Genomic DNA, 23,222 nt, shown 5'->3' with positions numbered 1-23,222 from the left:
ATGGCAAAATTATATTTAATATTCCTGATTTATCACAAGTCTACTGGATTTACGACGAAACAATCGCATCCAACGAGTACACTGCTCTCTACCTTCATAGCCATTTCCATTCTAGTGTCTTCGGTAAATATATATCATTTCCACTATAATAAGCAAAAGCTGTATGACCTGATCAAGAAGGCATTGCGAATATCAAAATTAGAACTTGAAGATGGATCTGATAAGAAATATTTTCGAAAAAGGATCATCTTTCTATGGATCAACTTTCTCTTGTACAATTTGTCATATTTGATGTTTTGCATGAAAAAACATAGCGACTTTTATCAATTTTGGAATATTCAGACCATGTTTTCGTATAAAATTTCAGAAAATGTTTCTTCCTTCGTTTCTTATTTCATGTATGTAGGTTATCCTACATTATTTTTGATGCCTAACAATTTTCTCTTCGTTTTCTTTGCACTGATTTGCAGAGAACTTGAAAATGGATTCAAAGTTTTACATTACAAAATTCAGAATTGTCAAAATGTGCAGAAAGAAATTTCATCTGTTTCCGAAATTTACGTGGAATCAATTAGCGTAATAATTGCAATGCAAAAGATATATTTAGCGATTTTGTTTATTTGGACCATTTTCGTTGTAGGTAATATTACTTTAAGAGTCAGTCGTTTTAGTATTCTTTTAGACGATTCCTTCGAATTCATGTTCATGTTTCTACCATTTTTCTGTTTCCCATTCTTGTACTTTGTCCACGTTTGCCTTTCCTCTTCACGTATGACATCAGCTGCCAAAATCTTGGCCGTTGAAACTTATCGACTTTCAACTCATGGCAGAATTACGACTCAAGAATGTGCGTTTAGATTTATGCTCAGTTGCATGCAAGATATTCCTTGTTTCTCTGCATGTGGGGTATTTGCTATTAACGGGAATCTTCTCATGACTATTGCCAGTGTAGCCATCTCTTATTCTATAATGATGTTTCAATTTCTTAGCAATTCTCCTAGCAATTAGATTTATTCTACTTTATCTAACGACTTTTACACAAAATTAACATTAAAAAATACTCTTTGATTTGTCCTTATAAAAATATATGTTGATTGAAACAGTTGTAATTGTGATTTTAACGGATTTGATTGATGGAATAAACAATGCAACGCAAAGCAATCTGCCAATGGAAACACGCCTTTCTCGAGAATATAATGGGAAACTGACCCATTTAGGTTTCTTTTCCTCTTTGAAATCTTAATGCCTTTGGGCACTGAGAACCATTTTTTGACAAACCAGTTCGGCGAGATCAACAGTGCGGCGGCCGGGTGATGAGGAATGGACACAATATATCCGAACGGACTACCCCGAAAAATTCCTATAGTTTTTCGATAAGTCAGGATTCGATCTTGGATCCCGGAGCGGTAGGGTTCATAAAAAAATAGAAAAATAATAAAATGAATAAATAATTATAGTGTTAGATCTGGCAATAACTGTAGATGATTTTGCGAATGCTCACAATGGACTGCTCCGTAAACTGTAAGAAAAGTTTGTTCCTTTACGGATACGGATAAGCCCTTACGGTAGTTTATAACTATTGCTATAGATATTCAGTGTAGCAAACATTTACGAATATGGATACGGTTACGTTACGGAGTTTATAACTCCACCCTTACGACCCGGAACAACCTACCTCCTGTTCTGGCATTCTATATCTGACTTCGCCTGTAATACATATAACGTTTGCCACTAAGTACCAATTTCAAAGACACACAAACGGCGGCGTTAAATCTACGTATGACTGTATAATACAATTTTTAACGCGTCATTGATCATCGGTATGCCGTAAAGCTTAGTTCACACTGGGCGCGATTCGCTAGCGAAAGCGAAAAACAGAGCGAATAACCGGTGAAATATGACTCGTTTGACGGGTTATTCGTTCTGTTTTTCGCTTTCGCCAGCGAATCGCGCTCAGTGTGAACTAAGCTTAAGCTTTAAACTCATCCAACGTTTGCAGAGACAACGTTTAGAGGCCGACGGCGGTTTACAGATCGAGTAACCGCTGTTCAGAAAAATTTCATTGCAGAGATGACGTTTTTCGCTTGTCACAAAGTAGACAGTGATTAGAAACAAGTTATTTGACCTAATTTATAGACTCACTCGACAGTAGGTTTAGAGAACTTTTTTAATTCGAGTGGTAGCTTTGTTCGTGGAAAAGTTTAGATAAAAATGGATATCGTTCCTTTGATAAATGTTGTAAACGGTGCGAATCGACAAAATTATTCATTAATTAATTGCTTGAAGCAAAAATAACAAAATTAAATACTTTAAATTTGTTTTAAATGTCACAATTCCGATATTCAAATGGGTTAACACTAAAAATACAATTAATTTAAATCAGATGAATTTATTTACAATTCGAGTATCGTGTCGGTTATAAAACGTTAATGCATTTCGGAGTCATCGTAAGTTAATCCCCTAGTCAGAATGTTCTGTTAAACAAACGAGACAATTTTAATAATATTCCCGAAATCTTTTTACAGAAATAAAAAAATATAATAGCTTTGCAATGCATTTTAAACCGCAGTTCAGCCAGCCAACGTCTGTAAGCTGTTCTGTTGATAAACGTCGTTTAACGTAAACTATCTGCAATCGGCTGATTGTTTTCGATAACCCGTCACCTTATAAGTCCACATTAAGTCGAGTCTACTGTATTTCGATTTGATTTCTGTCTACTGTATATTTTTGCGATATTAATTATTCGAATGTCAGATTCATTCAGGTTTATACAAAGACCGATTACTTATACAGTTTACTAGCAATATCTATCTTTGGTGTAGTTGTATTCTGTTTTAGTAAGTTTAGGTAAATTTTTACCAAATCCTCTAAAAGCAAAACTATTTGACTTTCCAAAATTTGCAACATATACACCGAGAAATGTATAGTTCTCGCTATGGTCGCGTTTCTTTATGCAGCGCTGTTCGATCGCAATACAAGTTCGCTATCAATTCCTTGTGAAGTTCTGACCCTAAATGATGTGTCACACGACCCCCTTACCATTTAGTTTCGGAGTTGCATTCAATAAGGCTACATCAAGATGGCGGCCGTGCGTGTAACACATCAATTTCTTTCCCCCTTGGTCTAGTGTGTTACTGACATGAGCGAATTAACTTCGGGTACATTTTATATTCTGTAGCAGGGATGTTAACTGACTTTCTTTCCCACCCTGCATAATGCAGCGACGTGTAGTGATAGCTGCTCGTGACGTCATTTTCGCTACATAGGGTGCATTTACTTTTAGCTCCGATCTCGCCGCTAGCGCGCTCAGCCTGTGGCCTGTATACTTTTTGTTAGCTACCAAAGAAACGCGGCCCTTTATACCATAACGTAATGAAACGAGCAATCAATAAAAGCAATTTATTGATTATTGATTGATGAATTATGCTAATTACGATAATTCATTATCGTAATTCGTATTCACAATACTTTGAATCTATGCCAACTTTTACAAATACTCCAGCTAGAACGAACAAATTAAATTTCGAGTACAGTATTCCACTCGAAACTATCTAAGCACGGGCACGCGACTAAAGAATTAGTTCATGAATTATGAATTAGTTCCATAAAGCTTCTACATTTTTTTTTTACTTGATCTATGTATAAAAAAGAACCCATTGAAACTTACCAGGATGCTGATACCAACATTGGTCTCCGTATATACAGTTTCCTTGAAGAAAATATCGACAAACGGGGACCTTCGTGAAAGACATTTCGTTACTGTCTGTCTTTATTTAACGAACTCGCTACCACTCTAACTCTACTCGAAATAGTTGATAATCATTAAGACAGACAATATAACCTCCAACACTGACGTCAACCTTTTAACCTTAAAATGAAAACGGGTGATTGGTCGAATCTATTGTACTGGCATGCCTGTCTTATCTACCATAAACGACTTCAGAAAAAAGTCATTAGCAGGGTTACCACTCCTTGGTTTTAAAACCCAGGGGGCCTATTCTAAATAGTATCGTTAAGCTAACGAATACGATAAAAACCAGTTTCTATTGGAACCACGTAATTCGCGTTTAATCAACCGTGAAAATGTGAAGCTTCGGAAGTGGGCCTAGAATTTGTGCAAAAAAAGAAAAATTTTTCTAATTTGTTGACTCATCCCACGATCTGGGTTCCGATCTCGTTACAATTCGTAACGAGGAGGGGGACCAATTGGAGAGTGGGGCAAATCGGCATCGACCTATCGGAATGTTCGGTCTGGGACCCAAAGGAAACTTATAAAAACCGCGCGAAAAAAGGATGTGACGTTCTTGGTCTTTGGTTCGCAGTGCTCCTCTACAAGATTCTTGTCATCCGGACGTTCTCCCACGAGAGCTTGTTAGATATTCGGAGACTTGTCTTCGCCTCCCGTTCCATCAAGATCGCTAAAGTCCACCTTGTAGCTAGAAGACCTCGGTCCAAGTAGTGTTGTGCACTCCGGAGCCGACGTCTTCACGCCACCATCACCGGAAGAAAAACTACCGTCAGAACAGTCGAACTTTTTGTGTTACAGACTTGTTTCTCGACTTTGGATACGTATTACGCCTTTTTCAGAATTTGTTGTAAGAGAAATTTTTATATTTATTAAACGATTTATGATGGAGAACCTGTCTCAGTAAGTTTTTTCACTCCCACACGACAGTGCTGACCGCTCGATTGTCGTGACACTTTCTCCCCAATCGACAAAACTCACAAAAATGCTATTCCGAGCCGAACGTTTCGTTTTCGGTTCCGATAGCCACGTGCGATAACTAAGCTTTTGTTATCGGTCACTCTCCACCTGCCGTTAGGAACGTAACGAAAGTGTAAACAATTCGTCTTTTGATATAAGAACGATTTTACTTCACGAACAATTGGAGAGAGACAGTTAATAAACTATGTTGTTGTATTGCGAAAAATAATTACCTTAACTATTTATGAATATTGTATGAATAATGTAATTGCTTTCTTGTTAAAATTTAAAGTAGCTATAGCGTGAACATTATTTCTGAAATAGGTTTCATTCGCATATGTATAAATTAAAATGATAGTCATATATTTATATACTGTATTTATATTCTAAGCTCTCAATTACTTTTCGCCATCTTTCTGGGTCTTTTTGTGAGCCGACTCCATCGGAATTCAGACGGTCGGCTATTTCTTGCCACAATTTCTGGCGATCTTTTCGGTAAAGAAAGCGTCTAACTTCCCTGATATTAATTTAGGGTTGTCTTCTATAAAATTAACGAGCATCTCGAACTGGCGACTTGTAGTTCGCTGGCTTAGTTGGCCTTTCTTCGAAATTTTAAAACAAAACGATTTCACTAGCGCTGGTACACGACAATGCTAAAACCACGTGCTTCGCTTAGAAAATAGCTGGTTGCAGTTACGTGACAAAAATACAATGTTAACTAAACTGTAATTGGTTAAAGTGTAACAGCTATCGATAACAAGGAATCAAGACGCATCTCGACCGACTACCCGTAGCGAAACCCATTTAACGTGGAGCACAGAATAGCGATTTGTCTAAAGGCAGCTTATATACACGATAAGTTAATCCTTTGAGGCTGCCTGTCCTTGAGGGACTTCAGAATTTCCTATCGCCCACAAACGAAGAAAACCTCNTAAAAATTATTAGTCATAACATTATAATCATTATGCTTAATTTACAGGATTTTGGTCGTATTTTAAATTTAAATTTTTTAAGTACTAAATATGTTTTTAAAAAAATTTTGCAAGAGACCAACTGATCAAATTATCATGTAACATATTGTACTGTTTGACCATAGAAAGAAATTAAAAAATGATGTAGTGAGGTCAAATCGAAAAATATTTTTAAACAACTAGAGATGTTTGAAGACTCAAAACATCTTACAGCTTAGCATTATTTTACTTATCCATTTAAACTTTGATTTAAAAACTAGCAGTAATTAAATAATAACATCTAAAAGAAAAGCTCCTCTTAAAGAAAGTGAATTGTTAATTGATTTGGTATATCATTTATATGACATTAAATAAAATTAAACATAATGATTAATAAAACATTAATGTCTGCTAACAAAAAATTATTAAAAATGATATTGATTACTTTGGTAAAGAAGCAAAACTGAAAGACTTTTTAATCAAAATTTGAAACAATTCCTACAGTCAAAAGTTTAAACAATTTGATATACCTAAACTGAAGTATCTGGCATTCTGTAAGGCCTACATCATCACGAATCTTGTATAAAACACAAAAGTTTATATTAAGAATGAAAATATGAAAAATATATACAGTATAATCTCAGAATAGTAGACACCATTGGGACCAAGATGTTTGTCCACTATTCGGAGGTACTGATACATGCTGGTGGCCATATTGTATTTTAAGCTTGTCATTATAAAGTGAAGAATATAATTATGAAGACATCAAATTTTCATTAGGAATGTGAATATACAGAAAAATATGCATAGCATATATAATTAAAATGTATATACAATATATTATTTATTTTTTCAGCTGTAAAAATCTTGTTTTAATTGAATCTCGTTCGAATGTCATGTTATGAAGGTGATTTGCTATCCACTTCAAGGAGTGGTTAATATGGTTTGAATTGTTACATTTATATCATCATTTATGATCTAAGTGACTAATAAAAATAAATACAGGATTGTCTGCTCTGTAGTTATCAAGTAGGTGTAACTTTTCAAAAATTTTTTTGCTTTATTCAGTAACTGATTTATTAAAAATTACACTTTAGTGACCACAAAGCTGTTAAAATGGTTATGACAACATTATTTGTTTGGTGAAAGTTCAAAGGTTGTGTTATGAAGGTGATTTGCCGACCACTTTAAAATGTGGGAAGATATTTGGTTTTCTCGCATTTATGACATAATTTATGCACTTAAGTTTCTTTTTTGTTACTATTATACTACAGTTCTTGTCAAATGAAATTTTGGAAAAGATCATAGTGTCTTCAGTATCATAAGCTTAATTCCAACAATAAGACAGAAGTTTAATAACATTAATGTGTATGATGACAAATGGTGATTGACAACTTAATCAGATTAAACTTATCTAACATAAAGAATACTGTTTGATGTTTTATAACCTGTCCTCCTCCCCTATTCCTATTTTAAGCTAGTCTTTATTTAACACCTATAGTCAAAATTCATAATCTGAAAGAGTATTTAAACAGATTATTTGTTTTCATTTTAAAATATTTCGTACATAACTAATTCTTTACAAATATTGAAGGCAGGATATTATGTTTTTGTAAGGTTGATTATGGACGACGGCATCTATTATTTAGAGGTGAATATAACAGATGTCCTATTTGAAGGGTCTGAGGATTGTAAAAATGTCCATTAAGTAGAGGTGCCCCACTATTTGGGAGTGTCCATTAATGGAGGTTTCACTATCTGTCTAATAAAACTCTCTACATCATTTCTTATAACCAATTATGAATTTCATCTCTACTTATTTGGGAATGCTTTCTGTGCCTCCCTGAACTAGCTGTATTGTATTTCTCTTGTAAGCAGCAGGGCATGAGAGCATTCATGATGATGTTTATAGATTTGTTAATCAAACAATGATTATTATTATAATAATCCTTTTTTGAATCTGAACAAGTTCTTAGTATTTTCTTTTAACAATTTTCTAGAGCTCCAATAACTATTAATAGATTTATTGTAGTTATCTCAGTCAATGTAGGAAAATTTCACTTAAAATAGCAAGATAAAAAATCTTGCTCATTTTTCTTAGCAAAGTAAAGAACTTGCTTTTAACAGAAATCAGGTTAATGCTTTAGTCAACAATGCATTATGGCTGTTTTACAGTATCAGCAAAATTTAGTTTCACATATAAATGTTTTTGGTCAATAAATAATATTTTGATTATTTTTCTTAGCAAAGTAAAGAACTTGCTTTTAGCAGAAATCAGATTAATGCTTTAGTCAACATTGCATTATGGCTGTTTTACAGTTTCAGCAAAATTTAGTTTCACATATAAATGTTTTTGGTCAATAAATAATATTTTGATTTTTAAAATAATTTAAAATGTAAGAAATAATTTAATGAAACAAAAATTTATAAATATAATACTTACGTATGGAAGTACTGTTCCATAACGTTCAGCTTCAATCATACCCCATGGTGATTCTTCTGGAGATATATCTTCGAAACATGTTAAACAATTTCTATCTCTTGGACTGTAACATGTAAAAGGCCACATATTTCCTTGATCCCAGGCTGTTACATCTTCTTTAATATTATTACTAAAATAAACAAATATATTTACTTAGTGTGTTAAGAAAAATTATAATCTATACTGAAAAACTAGAAATTGAAATTTACTTACAGTTCTTCAGGTTGATACTCTTTACACTCTGATCCTGGAGGTAATACTAATGTAAATTTACTATGGGGATCTATTTTCACTTCATCTTTCTTGAAGCCAAAGTAAACTTTATTTGTGTCCATATAAAATGGCATATGTTGAGTATGTTGTGTAGTGGAAGGTTTTTCATTTTCATAATGATACTTTTCAAAATGATTCAGACCAAATCGATGCTTAGGATTTTCTTCTGTAATGGAAAAATTATTCATTTCATTTAACTTAAGCAATAAATCTTAAACAAAATATAAAAATCTGCATTGAATAAGTTCAAATAAATGTTTTCAATTTTTTTTTTTAATTTTCAAACTTTAAAATCTATAATCTATTATAATAAAGAATATTATATTATATTATACATTATATTTTTCTTTAATTTTACTTAACTGTATAAAAATGAATTATGAAACTTCATTGATTTTACCTGTTTCATTACAATTTACAATGAATTTATGGTGCATGACTTACAAGGTAATTAAAATATACATACAGTATAACCAAGGACAGTTGGTCAACTCTGGGCCAGAACCAGTTCAGAACCAGTCCATCCAAAAATATTTAAGTGGTGCCAGGTCCCCAAAGTGAAGGATAAAAATAATTTTAATAATTTTTATCCTTTAACTTGGAACTAAGACACCATAGAGTTGGCACCCATTATGTAACAACTTTTATTATAATCTTAAATTTTTATATATGTAAAAACTAAAACTGGAAATAAACAAAATGTTTTCAGTCATATTCATGCTCACAGAGGGATTTCTGATAATACTACCCAATCAATTACCTTCATTTCCAAAAAAAAAANCTCCTTTGAGGATTAACCTAACGAGTATGGGCGATTCTACTCAGGTGGTCGGTACAGTTCGCTGAAACTGTTAAATTTTCCCCCACACACTTCCAGGAATAACTCAAAATCAGGCATGCATGGTTACTCCTTTGAGGATTAACCCATCGTGTATAGCCGCCTTAATTACGTTAAGGGGACTTATCGAATGTCCCGTGTATCGCTCTCGTTGAGTTATCGGAAGAGCTCAAAATAGGTCCTCAGATCTGGATTTTTCGACCTTCTCTTGGTTTCGTGGTTGTTTTTTTTTCTAATTTTCGTAAAATATGAGTTTTTAAAATATGACTTAAAATAAAATGACTTAAATAATAAAAAAATTAGATTTTAGAAACAAAAACGAAAAGCATGGTACTGTACTGTACTTTATTTGCTGAATCCTGAATCACGTGGAGTTAAAAACACTCAGATACACTTAAGCACCTGATCAAGCTATGAAATCATACCCCGCAATGATTTGCTATCATGACACAAGCAACATCATCTTAACTCCAGCTACTTAATTAAAAATCAGGATGGCTTACGTGTATTTTTAAATTAAAATATATCGCTTTATGCAATAATGTTTGCAACACTGTGGTTTAAAAATGGAGAAAGTAGTAATATTTTTTATTCTTAAATATGGGCATGATATATATATGTTGTATATTTTGAAAATATACAGTACAGTACATTGTAAGTTTGTATATGAAGTGGTGTAAATTTTAGAACAAAAGTTTTAGGAGAATTAAAATGACGGCAGCTAAACATGTTGCATTTATTCTATTAATTCTTAAATGTGAATAATTATACTGTATACAGTATTTAATAAGTGTAACTTACCTACAACATAATGTTAGTGTTGTAAATTTTAAGAAATGAACTTATTGAGTCTAATACTGTATATAAATTATCTGTGGCAATTATGGGTTCGGCCAGGCCCACAATGGGGGCGGCCGAGTGGTGAGGGATATGTCGGCTTCCGTTTCCCAACATTAATTGCGGAAAACGAACTTAACCAGTTAGATGACGAATGGCGATCATTTCGTTTAGCAAAAGATTTGGTCATACAATATAATAGTATACCAGAATATTGGTTCTTGTTACGCAATATACAGGATGGTTTTGGTAACTGTAAATATGCCCTATCATCTCAATTTTTGACGCAGCTCACAGTTCTTCCACATTCCTCAGCCAGTGTCGAGAAAATATTTTCGCAAATTAACATTAAGACCAAACAAACTAATAGGTTAACTGTTAAATCGTCAAAAAACAGGTTGCTTGCTAAACAAGCAATCAGTAGGAAAAATCTTAGCTGTTCGCTGTATGAACCCGAACCTAAACTAATTAGAGATGCAGTACAAGGAATTTGCCACCAAAGGTATAAGAAGCAACAAGAAGAGCATAAAGATTGTGCAGAACTGTTAATGGAAAAAAGAAGAAACAGAGTAACTGTGAAATAACATTAACTACTGTGTAAATTAGGTAATAAATGGTTTTTTAAATTTGTATTATAATGTCTGTAATTATAACAGCATGAATATACTACGATAAAGTATTGAGTTCTAAAATTATTGTACTTATGGAAAGGTTTCTTTCTATATTAAACTTTGTGTCTTTTACCATAAAATCAATATTTTATAAACATTTAATGCTATGCATTTCGGATGCTACACATCCCTCTTCAGGCTAAAAAATGTTTTAAAAAGTACACAATTATAAATAAGGTAAATTATACGATTAAAACTTTCACAATGTAGTAAATTTACAATCATTAAAACTATATTCACGGATTCATAACACATTCTCATTATTCTATCCGCATCTATAGCACTTATTACAGATAATAATGTCATACCATACGTCGTTGGTTTCCATTCTTCTATTTAATAATAATAATGCATTAATAAATTTATTATTACAAACTGGCTATTTATACATACAGTATATATATGCAATTGTCTATTTAACCATTTTAAAGCCATGACGCAAAGATGACAGTTTTAATGTTTTTATGATATCCTAAATTTCGATTATCGATATCCTGATTATGATATCAATTATCGAGAAATAAGAATTAAAAATAATAGCATTGAGGAAAATCTTGATAGCAAAATATCAAAATTTTACAATACATCGGTGGAAACATGTTCTTGTTCATTTTGGAATTCTTTTAGTGCACCATGTCGTCATATTCTTATAAGAAAATATAATAATTTGGACATATTTTCAAAAATTGCTTTTATGCAAGATATATTATTTCAATTGAAAATGCACTAACTTGTAAGTATGGATACAGATGATGTAAATGTAGACATCGATAATCATATTGAAGATGAAACTTTTACTGATGATTTTGATTGTCCCAACAAATTATTGGATAGGGAAAAATTTAATATGGCACTGGTGATAACTAAAAATATTGCAGATATTTTGTCTAATTATGGAACGCAAGCCTTCAATAAATATGTAGAGGAATTAAAAGTAATAGAAAGCAATGCAAGAAATGGAATTTTTCTTTTTGAACATGGGAGTAGTGGGCTTACAATTGAACCAGAACCTGAAGAACAAATTCGGTCTAATAACGAGCCCTGTTCAAATCAATCAAATAAAAACTTAAAATTCAAAACTAAAATTAAATCCAAGGACGTCCGAAGAGAAAGACTAAGCAGACCACTTTTTACAAAAAAAAATACAGAATAAAAAATAATATATTTATTTTACTTTATTGGTTTACCTACCAATCTACTTTAAATTTCATTACCTATATTTCACTGATTTAATGATACTTCATAGTTTATTGATTACTATATTGAACAACATTGTAACTGAACTTTATAATTGTGTAGTTATTATCAAAATATTAACTGTAATAATAGCGCATACAGTCGGTATCCGGCATACCGGCCGGAATATAGGAACATACAATCAGTATGTATAAATAGCCACGTCCTTATTATTTGTTATCGTTATATGCTAAATTTTCGTAAGTAAATATTTTTCCCCTAGCTAATATTTTTACATTACTTTTATCTATAGTAAATTATATTTATTACAGTGAATAAACCACGTAGATTGTTCGTACTTTATTAATCTAATTGCTGATTCATGCTCTTTTACTCTAATTCCTAAAGATCTACCAGTTTCACCTATTATATATATTATTAATTAATTAATATAAATAATAATATATATTACTAAAATAAAAGTCGTCACTGTCTGTCTGTGTGTGAATTCCTCATAACTCCTGCAATTTTTGTCCAATACAGAAGAAATTTTGGTTATATCCGTTTGATGTTCTGATGGAAAGTAAGGACTACTTATTTTGCGGAAATATTAGCTATAGAATAAACGTTTTATCGCTTTCGGATCAGTGATCGCCCTTAGGCCTACGTTACAGTATCTCAGTGACAACGTGACATTTATGCTTGAACTTCCCTTAAGTTGAATTTTTACATATAAATACTTGGAAAATGGCGTATTTTAAAATTCATTAAATTTAAAATTTAAACTTTAAAAAAAGATAGCCTTATCGAATCACTTCTATAACAACTTTTTAAAAAATCTTTCCATAGTGACACCGTGACGTTCTATTATCCAATCGGAAGTTTGTTTTAGTTATGGCAACGCAACACTTGGGCGATCTGCCTAGGGGGATGCCTTCCGGGAGGTCTTTTTTAACGGAAACTGGCGTTACAGACATGAAGAAAACCCGGAAAACTCCACGTGGCCGGGGAGAGAGGAGCGAACCCACGACCGAACTCCAGTGTTCAGGGAACGAAGACCGCTTGGCCACTGATGGACCGCCCCAATCGGAAGTAGCGATCTAACAAGCCCGTTATTTAGAAAGCGTTATTGCTCATCTAATTAACGCACTGTACATTCATCTTGGTTTTATCAATGTGGAAATAAAAAGACTTTTTTGACAAAATAGCAAAAATGGCTAGGGGAAAGCGTAAGTGTAAAATTAGTCAGGAAAATTCTAAATCTAAAAGAATAAGAACAGACACTGAAGGCCGACATGAGCAACATCTAGTAAGAATGGTTTTGTCAAGGGCTGCAAAAACAGCATCACAACGGCAACCTCCAGCATAAAATACTTAATCTGTAGAAATATTAGCAACACTATTAGATTTCTTGAAATCTCCGTCATGGTTGAGGGGAGAATTTCTATGTATGTATGTATGTATTAGTCTACTAGCAGACCCCGCCACGCGTTGTTGTGGCTCAAAATGTATCTATTATAAATGTATAATACTTCCCCCGTGTGGGGGGATTTTTCGAAAAATCCCTTAGTGTACATTTTCTTGACGTACCCTATTAAAACACAATCAAAAACGCAAAAAACCGCATCTGAAATAGTTAAAATAGAAGCCAAGTTCTTCACGGTAAGCCTTAATCCTGTCCCTCTCCCCCGCGGAGGGAATATCGAAAAATCACTTTGTAGTGTATATTCTGTTGACGTACCCTATTAAAACGCAAAAAACCGCATCTAAAATAGTATAAATAGAAGCAGAGTATTTTACGGTAAGCCTTAATCCTGTCCATCTCCCCCGGGGGGGGAGTTCGACATGTAGGCCTATATTATATAAAAACACGTGCGTATTCGAATGCAGCGTTGTGTCAAAATTTCAAAGGAATCGGTAGGAACAAACGAACATTACATTTTTATTTATATAGATAGATAGATAGAAGATGATCTGCTTTAGTTCATTTTCACAGAAAAGCATAATGCCTCACAGAAAAGCAAACTTAGGGCGTCGTACTCGTAGCGCCATCTGTTGACATAAAAGCCTTAACCAAGATTATATCTTTTAATTTATATGAATGTTTAACGGAATAATATACAGCCTATGTCCACCCTGAAGTTCCATTCTAAATATTGGTGAAAGAATTTTTGAAATCGGATGAGTAGTTTCNNNAAAAAAGTCGCTTGTCATTTAAAGATTAGATATCGAAAATTAAATAAAGAACATTATGTTAATTTAAGCGTACAGAAACGTTGCTGTTGTTTCAGCAAAGTTCTTATTTTCACTTTACCGAGTGCCTAGTAGATAATTTGCAGATTATCTAGGTAATTCTATTTCTCAAATTACCTAGGTAATTTGAGAAATAGAACAATTTTAGCAACTTTAACGGATCACGCTAGTTAATCTGCAGATTAGCTAGGTAATGTAGACATTAATTAACGACTTTCGAGCTTTAGCGGTAACATATACAGTAGAACCTCGATTATCCGGATTGTTCAAAACAAAAATTTTACGAATTTGCTGATTTGCACTTGGCGAATTACGACACTGTTTATGTACGTGATGGAACGCATAACTTTTTTTGTTTTAACAACGTCTCACCCAGTGGTCGTAAACTCTTAAATATATTTTACATCGTAATAAAAATTTAACTTGACATACGTATTTTTAAATAATTTATATTCAAATTACATCATTTCTATGACCAAGGGCGGCGTAAGGCATGAACGACGTGGCCACCGCCTATGCCTCGCGTTCCGAAGGGCCTCGCGCCTCGAAAGTTTATGCATTACTTAAAACCGCGAACGCGACAAAAAAATTTTACTCGTCATAAAATGATAAATAGTTTGTCAAATTTTTATTCATAAAAATGTAGTTTCAACTGCTTTTCATTTTATAAAATCCGTCTTCTTGCGCCACAGATGGCCTTAGTTCTTCGCCCGAGTTAACTCGGGCAGGTTACATAGCGTTACAGAAAACTCGGTCCTTTCGGCCCCCCAAAACGTTTTTTGGATCTTTGGAATGTTTTTTTTTCCCGCGCGAAAAAAATTTTATCGCGATTTTAATCTACCTCTAATGACGCGTGATTAACAATTAATTGTTTTTTTAATTAATGGGAATTTGATATCAAATTTCATTCGTCGTTCTAAAGTTGTAGTGCACCGATTTTCCTTCGGTAAAGTTATTTAAAGCTACTTTTTGATATCAAAAACGACCTCCAATAGTTTCTTAATTTTTTTAATTAATAGATTTTATTATATAAGTTTAATTAAGTCGGGGGGTCGGAAATCGCATTAAAAATTTTAATTTTTTAAAAATATTTAAAAATATACGGCCAACTAGTATTCACCCTACTATAAAGCCATCGCCTCTCGAGACTTGAGAACGTCCCGGGAAATCCAACTCCAGCTGTGTAAACAATGACCCATCAGCGTCAGATTTCACAGAAAGGCGAGACAAAGGAAAATAAAATCTTTTTTAATAAAAGCTTTTTCTTCAAAATTAACGCATTTATTTCGTTTTTTCAGTTTTAAGTATTTTTTGTGTTTAATTACATTAATATCAAAAATTGCTGGGAACTAAAGGTGTTAAACAATAGGAAGTCTGTTAGCGCTGGTCAGTAGTAGTCTAAATTCAAAACAAACCAATAAATTGAACATCAACTCAGCTTCTTTTAAAACATTTAACACCTTATAACGCTGAGAAATATTTATTGTTTTAATAAATATTCTCAGAGTTATAAGGTGTTAAATGTTTTATTAAATGTTTCAATACAAACATTTGTTTCTTGAAAATTTGATCACGATTTAAATACAGTATTTATTTTTAATATTACCGATATGTCATCGAAAAGAAAACGTGTTGTATTGTCATTAAAAGACAAATTAAAGTATTTGTTTCGATTATCCGAATTTTCCCTTATTCCTCATTCATCCCCAATTAGTCCGGATAATCGAGGTTCTGCTGTATATATATATTGTAAAATCGGTTGTGATAGGCATAATAAAAATTACGTGTTATTAGTCAATATAGTTTTTTTAATTTTTTTAAAAACAACGAGTTTAATATAAAACATCCAGATTCTCGTGCCAATTAAATGCTAAATTTTATTGCTTGCAGATAACAGTAAACGTTACAAAATAAATTGTTTCATGGTCAAATAGAGAACTGTTTTATATTATTACACGAAGTATTAAGTCTTTTCAAATCGTTCATTTTGCCACGTGTTATGAAATTCAATTGTAGTTTTATATACAGTATAATACAGAAAACTACTGCAAAATTACAACACAACTACAATTGAAACTCTACACGCTACGCCACTCTACACCCATGTAGAGTGGCGTAGCGTGGTGTCAGCCGCCAAGGGCGGAGAAAAATTTCGCCCCCCTTATTTAGGTATCTCAATTTAAAAGACTAAAATTCAGCTACGTCACAGAATAAGCAATGAAAAATTCTGCGCTAGTGCAGTGACCTGTTTAAAATAGCTCTATTGGATATTGGAGGTGTATATGAATACGAATGGATCATGTAGGGAAAAAAGTCAACAGGTTGCGCAGGATATCCTGGGATGAAATTACTAGTTCACTCAGACAGTGAGTCGATTCCCAGACTGTCCGGATGATAGCACTATCATAGGCGCGACGCAAATATAGAATAAAATGGTTCAAATTTTTACAAGATGATATTATTGTTTATTGTGAAATTTTGCCGCCCCACTACGCTACACAACTGATGGGTTTAGCCCTCAGTGGTGTAGCGTAGTGGGATCTAGCCAGTCCTAAATCCAGGTAAAGTGAAAAAGGGTGGACATAAAATTAGCACCCCTATCCTGTAAAACTGATAATTGCTAAAGAAACAGGAAGTTAACAAATTATGACGGCATTTACGATTGTGATGATAAAAATCAGCAGCAACAGCATGAAGGAATTGAATTTCCACACAAAAATGTTGGAGTAAAACTGAAACCTTGTACAGCAGCTGATGTGCGGTCCATACTTAAAGAAAAAACTATAGCCCTTAATCATTACACCAGTGTGAAATGCTCAGACAAATACTATATGAATTTGACAATTACAACCTGAATATCTTGGGTACTGGCAAGATTACATGGACTGGGTGTAGTAGCCAGATTCAATGATGGGAATCCAAGACTGGCGTCTAATTACAGAACGATTCCGTAGCCGTAGTTCTGGTTTTTACCACGAGATGCCGCTAGTCTCGTGACGTTCAGATAGCGTATACCTCATACTGTACGGTGTGCTTGAAATTTTTTGTCGATATTTTAGCTTTAAAACCATACTTTATCATCGATAATTGGTTTTGAAGTATTCCCGCTACGTTGCTAAGAAATCGTTATGGAAAATATTGCGTTGGATATATTAGAAAATACTTATTGTTATTGCGATAAGCACTTCTCCTCAAAAGGAAATCTTACTAACAAGCATGTAGATTTAGAAGATAAGCAAATCCTGGTGGAGGAAAAGTCTATATTCTGTCGGAAGACTTCATGTTCTGAAGGATTTTCTACTTTCCTTCAATTACGTGAACATCTGGAGAAAGTACTGTACCTGTATAGTACATAAATTTGCCTGTGAAATTGAGAAGCTGGAATTCAAAACTATGAAGGGTAAGTAAATTCTGTTCTGAAATTTAAAAATGCTGTATTTAATTAATATATCTTAAAATAATTGTTTTCATGAATATTAACAGCTCATTCAGTAGTACTGTAATTAAAAATATTATGTACTGTATTTGACAGATTTCTACGAATGGAAAGTCACAGATAAGTTGAGAACCAACTAAAGTTAATTGTGTCGTACTGTCTAAAAATTCATGGAATTTATAAATTCTACTCGTGCGGCTCTGGCACATGGGATCATGACTACGCTCAGTTCAGAAATGTACTGTACTTACAAAAGGAAAACATTCAATAACAGATTGTGCATATGAAAATGTTGCAAATGTATAATTTTCAATAAATCTTTTTCATAAAGAAAACATCTTTCTTATGAATACTGTGGCATTTTTTCTTAGCTAACGTTCAAATGAATCATTGCAGATCTGTTAAATCAGGCTACAAAAAGTTCACTAATATTTTAGTGACGATGATAATTTGTTGATGGATTTAAACTACCAATTCAAAAGACTTTACTCAAATTACACAAGATACATTTAACTCTTGGTATTCGCTAGGGTTAGGTTGTTTAAAATTTCGTGAAAACCAAATAAGGATGCCTATGCAGAAAACTGAGTTTGGTTTTGTGGAACATTTCAAAGATAAACGTTAATTGTGAAATAAAATACAGTAGAACCTCGAAAACTCGGCCTAATGTGGACCGAAGAGTGGCCGAGTTTGTGAAAATGCCGGGTTATCGGGAATGGGGTTGAAAAAATAAGTTCGAGTGTTTCCTCAGAAAATACTGTACTGTACTTGTATTTATTGTTTACTTGAGATTATAACAGATAATAAACTGCCCAAATACCCTTAAACAAAGGAAAAGTACGTTTTTTATGAAGGCATAGAGCCTTTACTACATGAAAATGAAAATTAATGAATACACTGTGTACAGTAATTTACCTGATAAGACAGATCTCAGAAAAATACTTTATAAGAGCTTTTATACTTTTATAAAGCTGTCTATAATGAAAATTAATTAACTAAGGATTTTTTTNGTCAAAATTATTTCTAAAAAGCAATGAATAATTTTATTAAATAATACAAAAAAAAATTCGAGTAAGAGATTGAAAATTCAGCAGGAAAATCTTGAGATTAAAAGAATTTAAGAACGAAAGTCTACATATTCTGTAGAATAACTTTTATAAAATACTGTATAATTTTAAATATTTTGATAAAAATAATAAACAATAATCATCTTTTAAAGCTATAATATAAACATTGAACATTAGACAAAAGAAATTTGGCGTTCAACGAACGAACAGTAGCAAATTTTGTTCGTAATAAATTAATTCTGACTGTAGTGTATTTACAACACAGTCAGAATTATGCTTGTCCAGCTTCTTGACGTCACAAAGTAGCGACATCTCGTGGTAAAAAACAGAACTATGGTTACGGAATCGTTCTATAATTAGACGCCAGTAATCCAAGACAGCTGCCATTTGTAGTGGGGTGGGATTAACAACCGAAAGCATATTAAATCATGTTAAATAACCATATCACATTTGAGCTAGATGTAATCCCAAGTAATTACACCAATAATAAGACTGCTATAAATTGATACGTCACTTATAAACACAATGGAAAAAAACTAGTACTTTATACAAAATTAATTATATGAAAACTTTCACTTTCTTTGAGTAAGAAATTATAAACACATGCAAAATGCTATTTAAAGTCATTAGCAAGTTTATTTTGTATAGTACTTTAAAATCTCCAATGTAAAATAAACTAGAAATTATTTTACATTGATAACATTTTACATTAAAATGTTAACTGTTACATTTCTGACTTTCAATGATAACTTTTCATTTTGCAACAATTATTCAAAAATATATTGCTTAATATCGTACATCATTTCATTGCCACTGTTCTTAAAAAAAATTCCACATTTACAAAATAAGTGAACCAGTGCTAAATGAATATTTGGTAATTCAATTTCAGGAAATCTTTCTCATACATTTCATTCACTAAAATACTGAATATCTTAAATCTAATGGACACTTCAAAACACTAAGGTATCAAAATCAGAAAACTTTCATTTTTCTCTATTATTAAATTTCTGTCATTAAAGATGACAAAACTCAAACTTTTCTTTCTTCATTTTCAATGAATTATAAACATTGTATATAACATATCCACCAATGTAGACCATTCATTATTTTATTAGTTTCTTCTATCTGTATTGGATGTATATATTTTAATACAATCAAATTTGTTCAAAACACTAGCACAATTTCAACAAAACAGTTGTTCACACTTGAACAAGATGAAACAAATGAATTAACCTTAAAGTGTGCTGGACCCCATAAGTTCTTTCTAGCTTCCATAAGCTTCCCCACAGCAGGATACTGAGTGACACTATTTTTTCACATCATATGACATCAGTGTACCAAATGGATTCCAGGAACTAATGTGTGTGTTCCAGCTCATAAGTTGGGGTCCATGTAGACCAGTGTTTCTCAACAGGGGCAATATCGCCCCATGTGGGCGTTTTTCCATGTTGAAGGGGGCGATTAGTAACAATTTATATTTTGGGGGTGAAAAACAATTTTCTGGGCGATATAGTAAAACATTACATTAAGAATAATTAGATATTTTATTCGTTATATCGTACAATAATTAAACAAATAACATTATACTAGTCACTAGTCTATTCAATGCAGTATGAATTTGGCATTAGCCTTGTCCCTCGGCATCGGAATTTTGTAGAAGGGGCGACGATTCGTTAGAGGTTGAGAAACACTGATGTAGACCCTACCTGCATAATATTCTTAATTCCTTGTGTTAGTCTATTCATACTTGCATTTGGTCACCGAAGGTAATTCCACTACAAAAATCATTTATCAATATACTATAATCGCTCTTAAATTTTTTCTTTTCTATACTACTTAACAAGATTATTAGACACAAAGAACCATTAAATATTGTTTACACTGCATCATAAGACTAAGACAATCATCGCTATCACAACCACAAATTGCTACCATTTTCTCGTTTTTTGCTTCCAGTGTCAGGTTCAGTAGTTTATATTAGATCCTGGTGATAATTCCATAGATATCATCGGTTAATGGCAATTTATAGTGCCATGGCTACCCAGAATCACAGTTTCAAATCATATTGTGTGTAAGAGGACTCAGAGTTTGAAGAAACACTTGCAACAAAAGGATTGCTAATCAGATTGGGAAGATACTTTATTACAATACAATTTATTATCCTGAGGTAACAAATGAATACACTGTGCAGTGGAAAAGGAAGAAAAAGAAATGAAATCATTAATTTCAATGCTTTACTACAGATAATTAACACATTGCAATTTTGGACCCAAGCATTAATTAATTAATGGAACTATTCAAAAATTTGAAATAAATATTTATGGAATATTAGAAAATAATAACTAACTTTGTTTCTATTCATAACTATTTGTACAGTACATACAACTGCCTCTTTCCTTTTCTCAAGAAAAAAAAAAGATAAAAAAAATTAGGAAATTATGATGATAATATATATATTAGTTCTATAAATCTACACTTTGTTAAAGTTTTTAGTTATTTTTGCAGAATAGTAATGCATATAGTTTTAGAAAATGAAAGCTGATTTCTGATGAACACAATAAATAATAATGTAGTTTTCTATTACATATCTGTTTTATTAATTCACTAATTTCATTATTATTTTTACCAAACTTATTTCAAAATATAATGTTTACACTTTGTTTCACATTGTAAATGATGACAATTTGCATAATATGAAATCTCTAATTCTACTGGATGTCAATGCAAATAGCATGAACAGTTTTAGTAAAATGCAACTGATTTACTAGAAAATGATACATTGAATATTGTTCCTACATACTTTCATTTTATTGGCTAAATCCTAGAACTTAATTATTAAATTGTGCATACATTACTAAAACTTATAACCATTTTGCTATTTTGTATTCAATTCCTACTAAGAAAGATTAATTAAAAGCTAATCTGTAATAAAGCATATAATATGTTTTATATAATTATGAAGTTTATTTGATATGGCATGTCTAATATTTATTTACTGTGCTACAATAAATGATTATAGTATGCTATTTAATAAATATATTTTGAACATATATTTAATCTTTAACAGTATTATCTTTGAATTAATCTAATATACATAACTATTATAAATAAAATTGCATCTAAAAGCACTTAGGTTATAGATTACAGAAAATTTCATAAAATGCCAGAAGCAGCAGGTACTTATTGTAATTTTATAAAGAAATATGATAGCAATACTTTGCAGAAGTATCTCTCCTTAGTAATTAAAAACTAAACAACACAAATTCTAACATTACAACTATCCATTAACTAATTATTAATGATTTAAATTAAATCTGAATAATTAATCATCAGTTAAAGTTAAATTATGAGCTATCAGAAAAAATCTGTTGCTTAACAATAACAAAAGCTTAATAAATAAATAATTATTATTATTCAGTATAAAGTTACCAGAACACGAGATTAGGGAGCACCAGGAAAGTCTGATAATTTTCAATTATAATTTCTAAAAAAAAAATTTTGGGGTAGGAGTGAGTTTTTAAACTATAAGCTAATGATGAATAAAATTTTCATTAAGTCTGATCCCACCTGTTCTATGATCCCTGCCCCTTATTTCCCTAATGATTTATTTTCAAAATGCAATAGCATCAATGTCTCTTATACAGAAGTCTTCCTGGGGTATGATATAAAGTAAAATACAAGCAACATACAAACACAGAATTTTTTTCCTTTTTGATGTTTTTGGAATAAGAACATTGAGAAATGCAAAAAAATGAAGATCAAAATTTGATTGATTACAATATTTTCTCTGTTGCTTTTAACAGTTAGGAAAACAAATTTTTATATAAATTTTTTAATTTATATATTGATTAGTTGTTTAGTACTCAGATTAGTGATCAATAAATTCAAACATGCTCTATATCTTCAATTGAAAAATCTGAATATTTTCAGTTCAATTGAATGTCAATGAACATACCTGCTCACTAACAATCAATTACATACAGTAAATAATCTGATTTAATAATGCATCTATTCAATGAAGATTAATTATTGATGTTCAATGATAAAAAAACAATGTAACAATAGGACTAAATAGTAAAATTATCACCAATATAAATATTGGTGTTAATTTGCTCGTCCTTTATAACAACTTAAAGTCCAAATGTACAGTATTTGAGTAGAAATTTCCTGATCCAGCTTCAGATTTAGGCTAAATTAGTTTGAACCTAAATGATCACTATAAACAAGGTTCCTACTCAAATTTTTGTTTTGAATTCCCTGACTTACCCTGATTTTCCCTGACCAACTTTGCCCAAATTCCCTGACCCTCACATTTTTTCATGTGGAATATCGACATAATAAAACAGCATTTACTGTGAACACTGAGTACATCTAGCCCTCTTTTTGCACAGTTAATATGCTTCAAAGACTGCCACATTAAAAAAATACAGTACGTACATCCTGTAGAAAAATGTTTGATAGAATCCACAACTTCAATGTAATGAAAAAATAAGCAATTTACAAACAAAACACAAGCTTTTTATTTTATCATCAT

At 32.0% G+C, this 23,222-nt stretch overlaps 1 protein-coding gene across 1 annotated transcript in view; it reads right to left on the bottom strand.

Annotated features, from left to right (window-relative positions):
• The window catches only part of LOC111637187 (nucleoporin-like protein 2), a 48,022-nt gene that overhangs the window by 2,597 nt on the left and 22,203 nt on the right, over nt 1-23,222 (bottom strand). Inside the window, exons 2-3 of the mRNA XM_023382614.1 lie at nt 8,351-8,576; nt 8,099-8,267 (exon numbers count right to left, since the gene is read on the bottom strand). Of these exons, the coding sequence (XP_023238382.1) occupies nt 8,099-8,267; nt 8,351-8,576 (395 nt within the window). The remainder of the gene's footprint in view (nt 1-8,098; nt 8,268-8,350; nt 8,577-23,222) is intronic.

Source organism: Centruroides sculpturatus, unplaced genomic scaffold (assembly GCF_000671375.1).
Source record: "Centruroides sculpturatus isolate CEXI.00-Female unplaced genomic scaffold, Cexi_2.0 scaffold1017, whole genome shotgun sequence".
Lineage (NCBI taxonomy): Eukaryota > Metazoa > Arthropoda > Arachnida > Scorpiones > Buthidae > Centruroides > Centruroides sculpturatus.
Note: the sequence above shows the minus strand (reverse complement) of the source record. Positions and strands in the feature narration are given on the sequence as shown.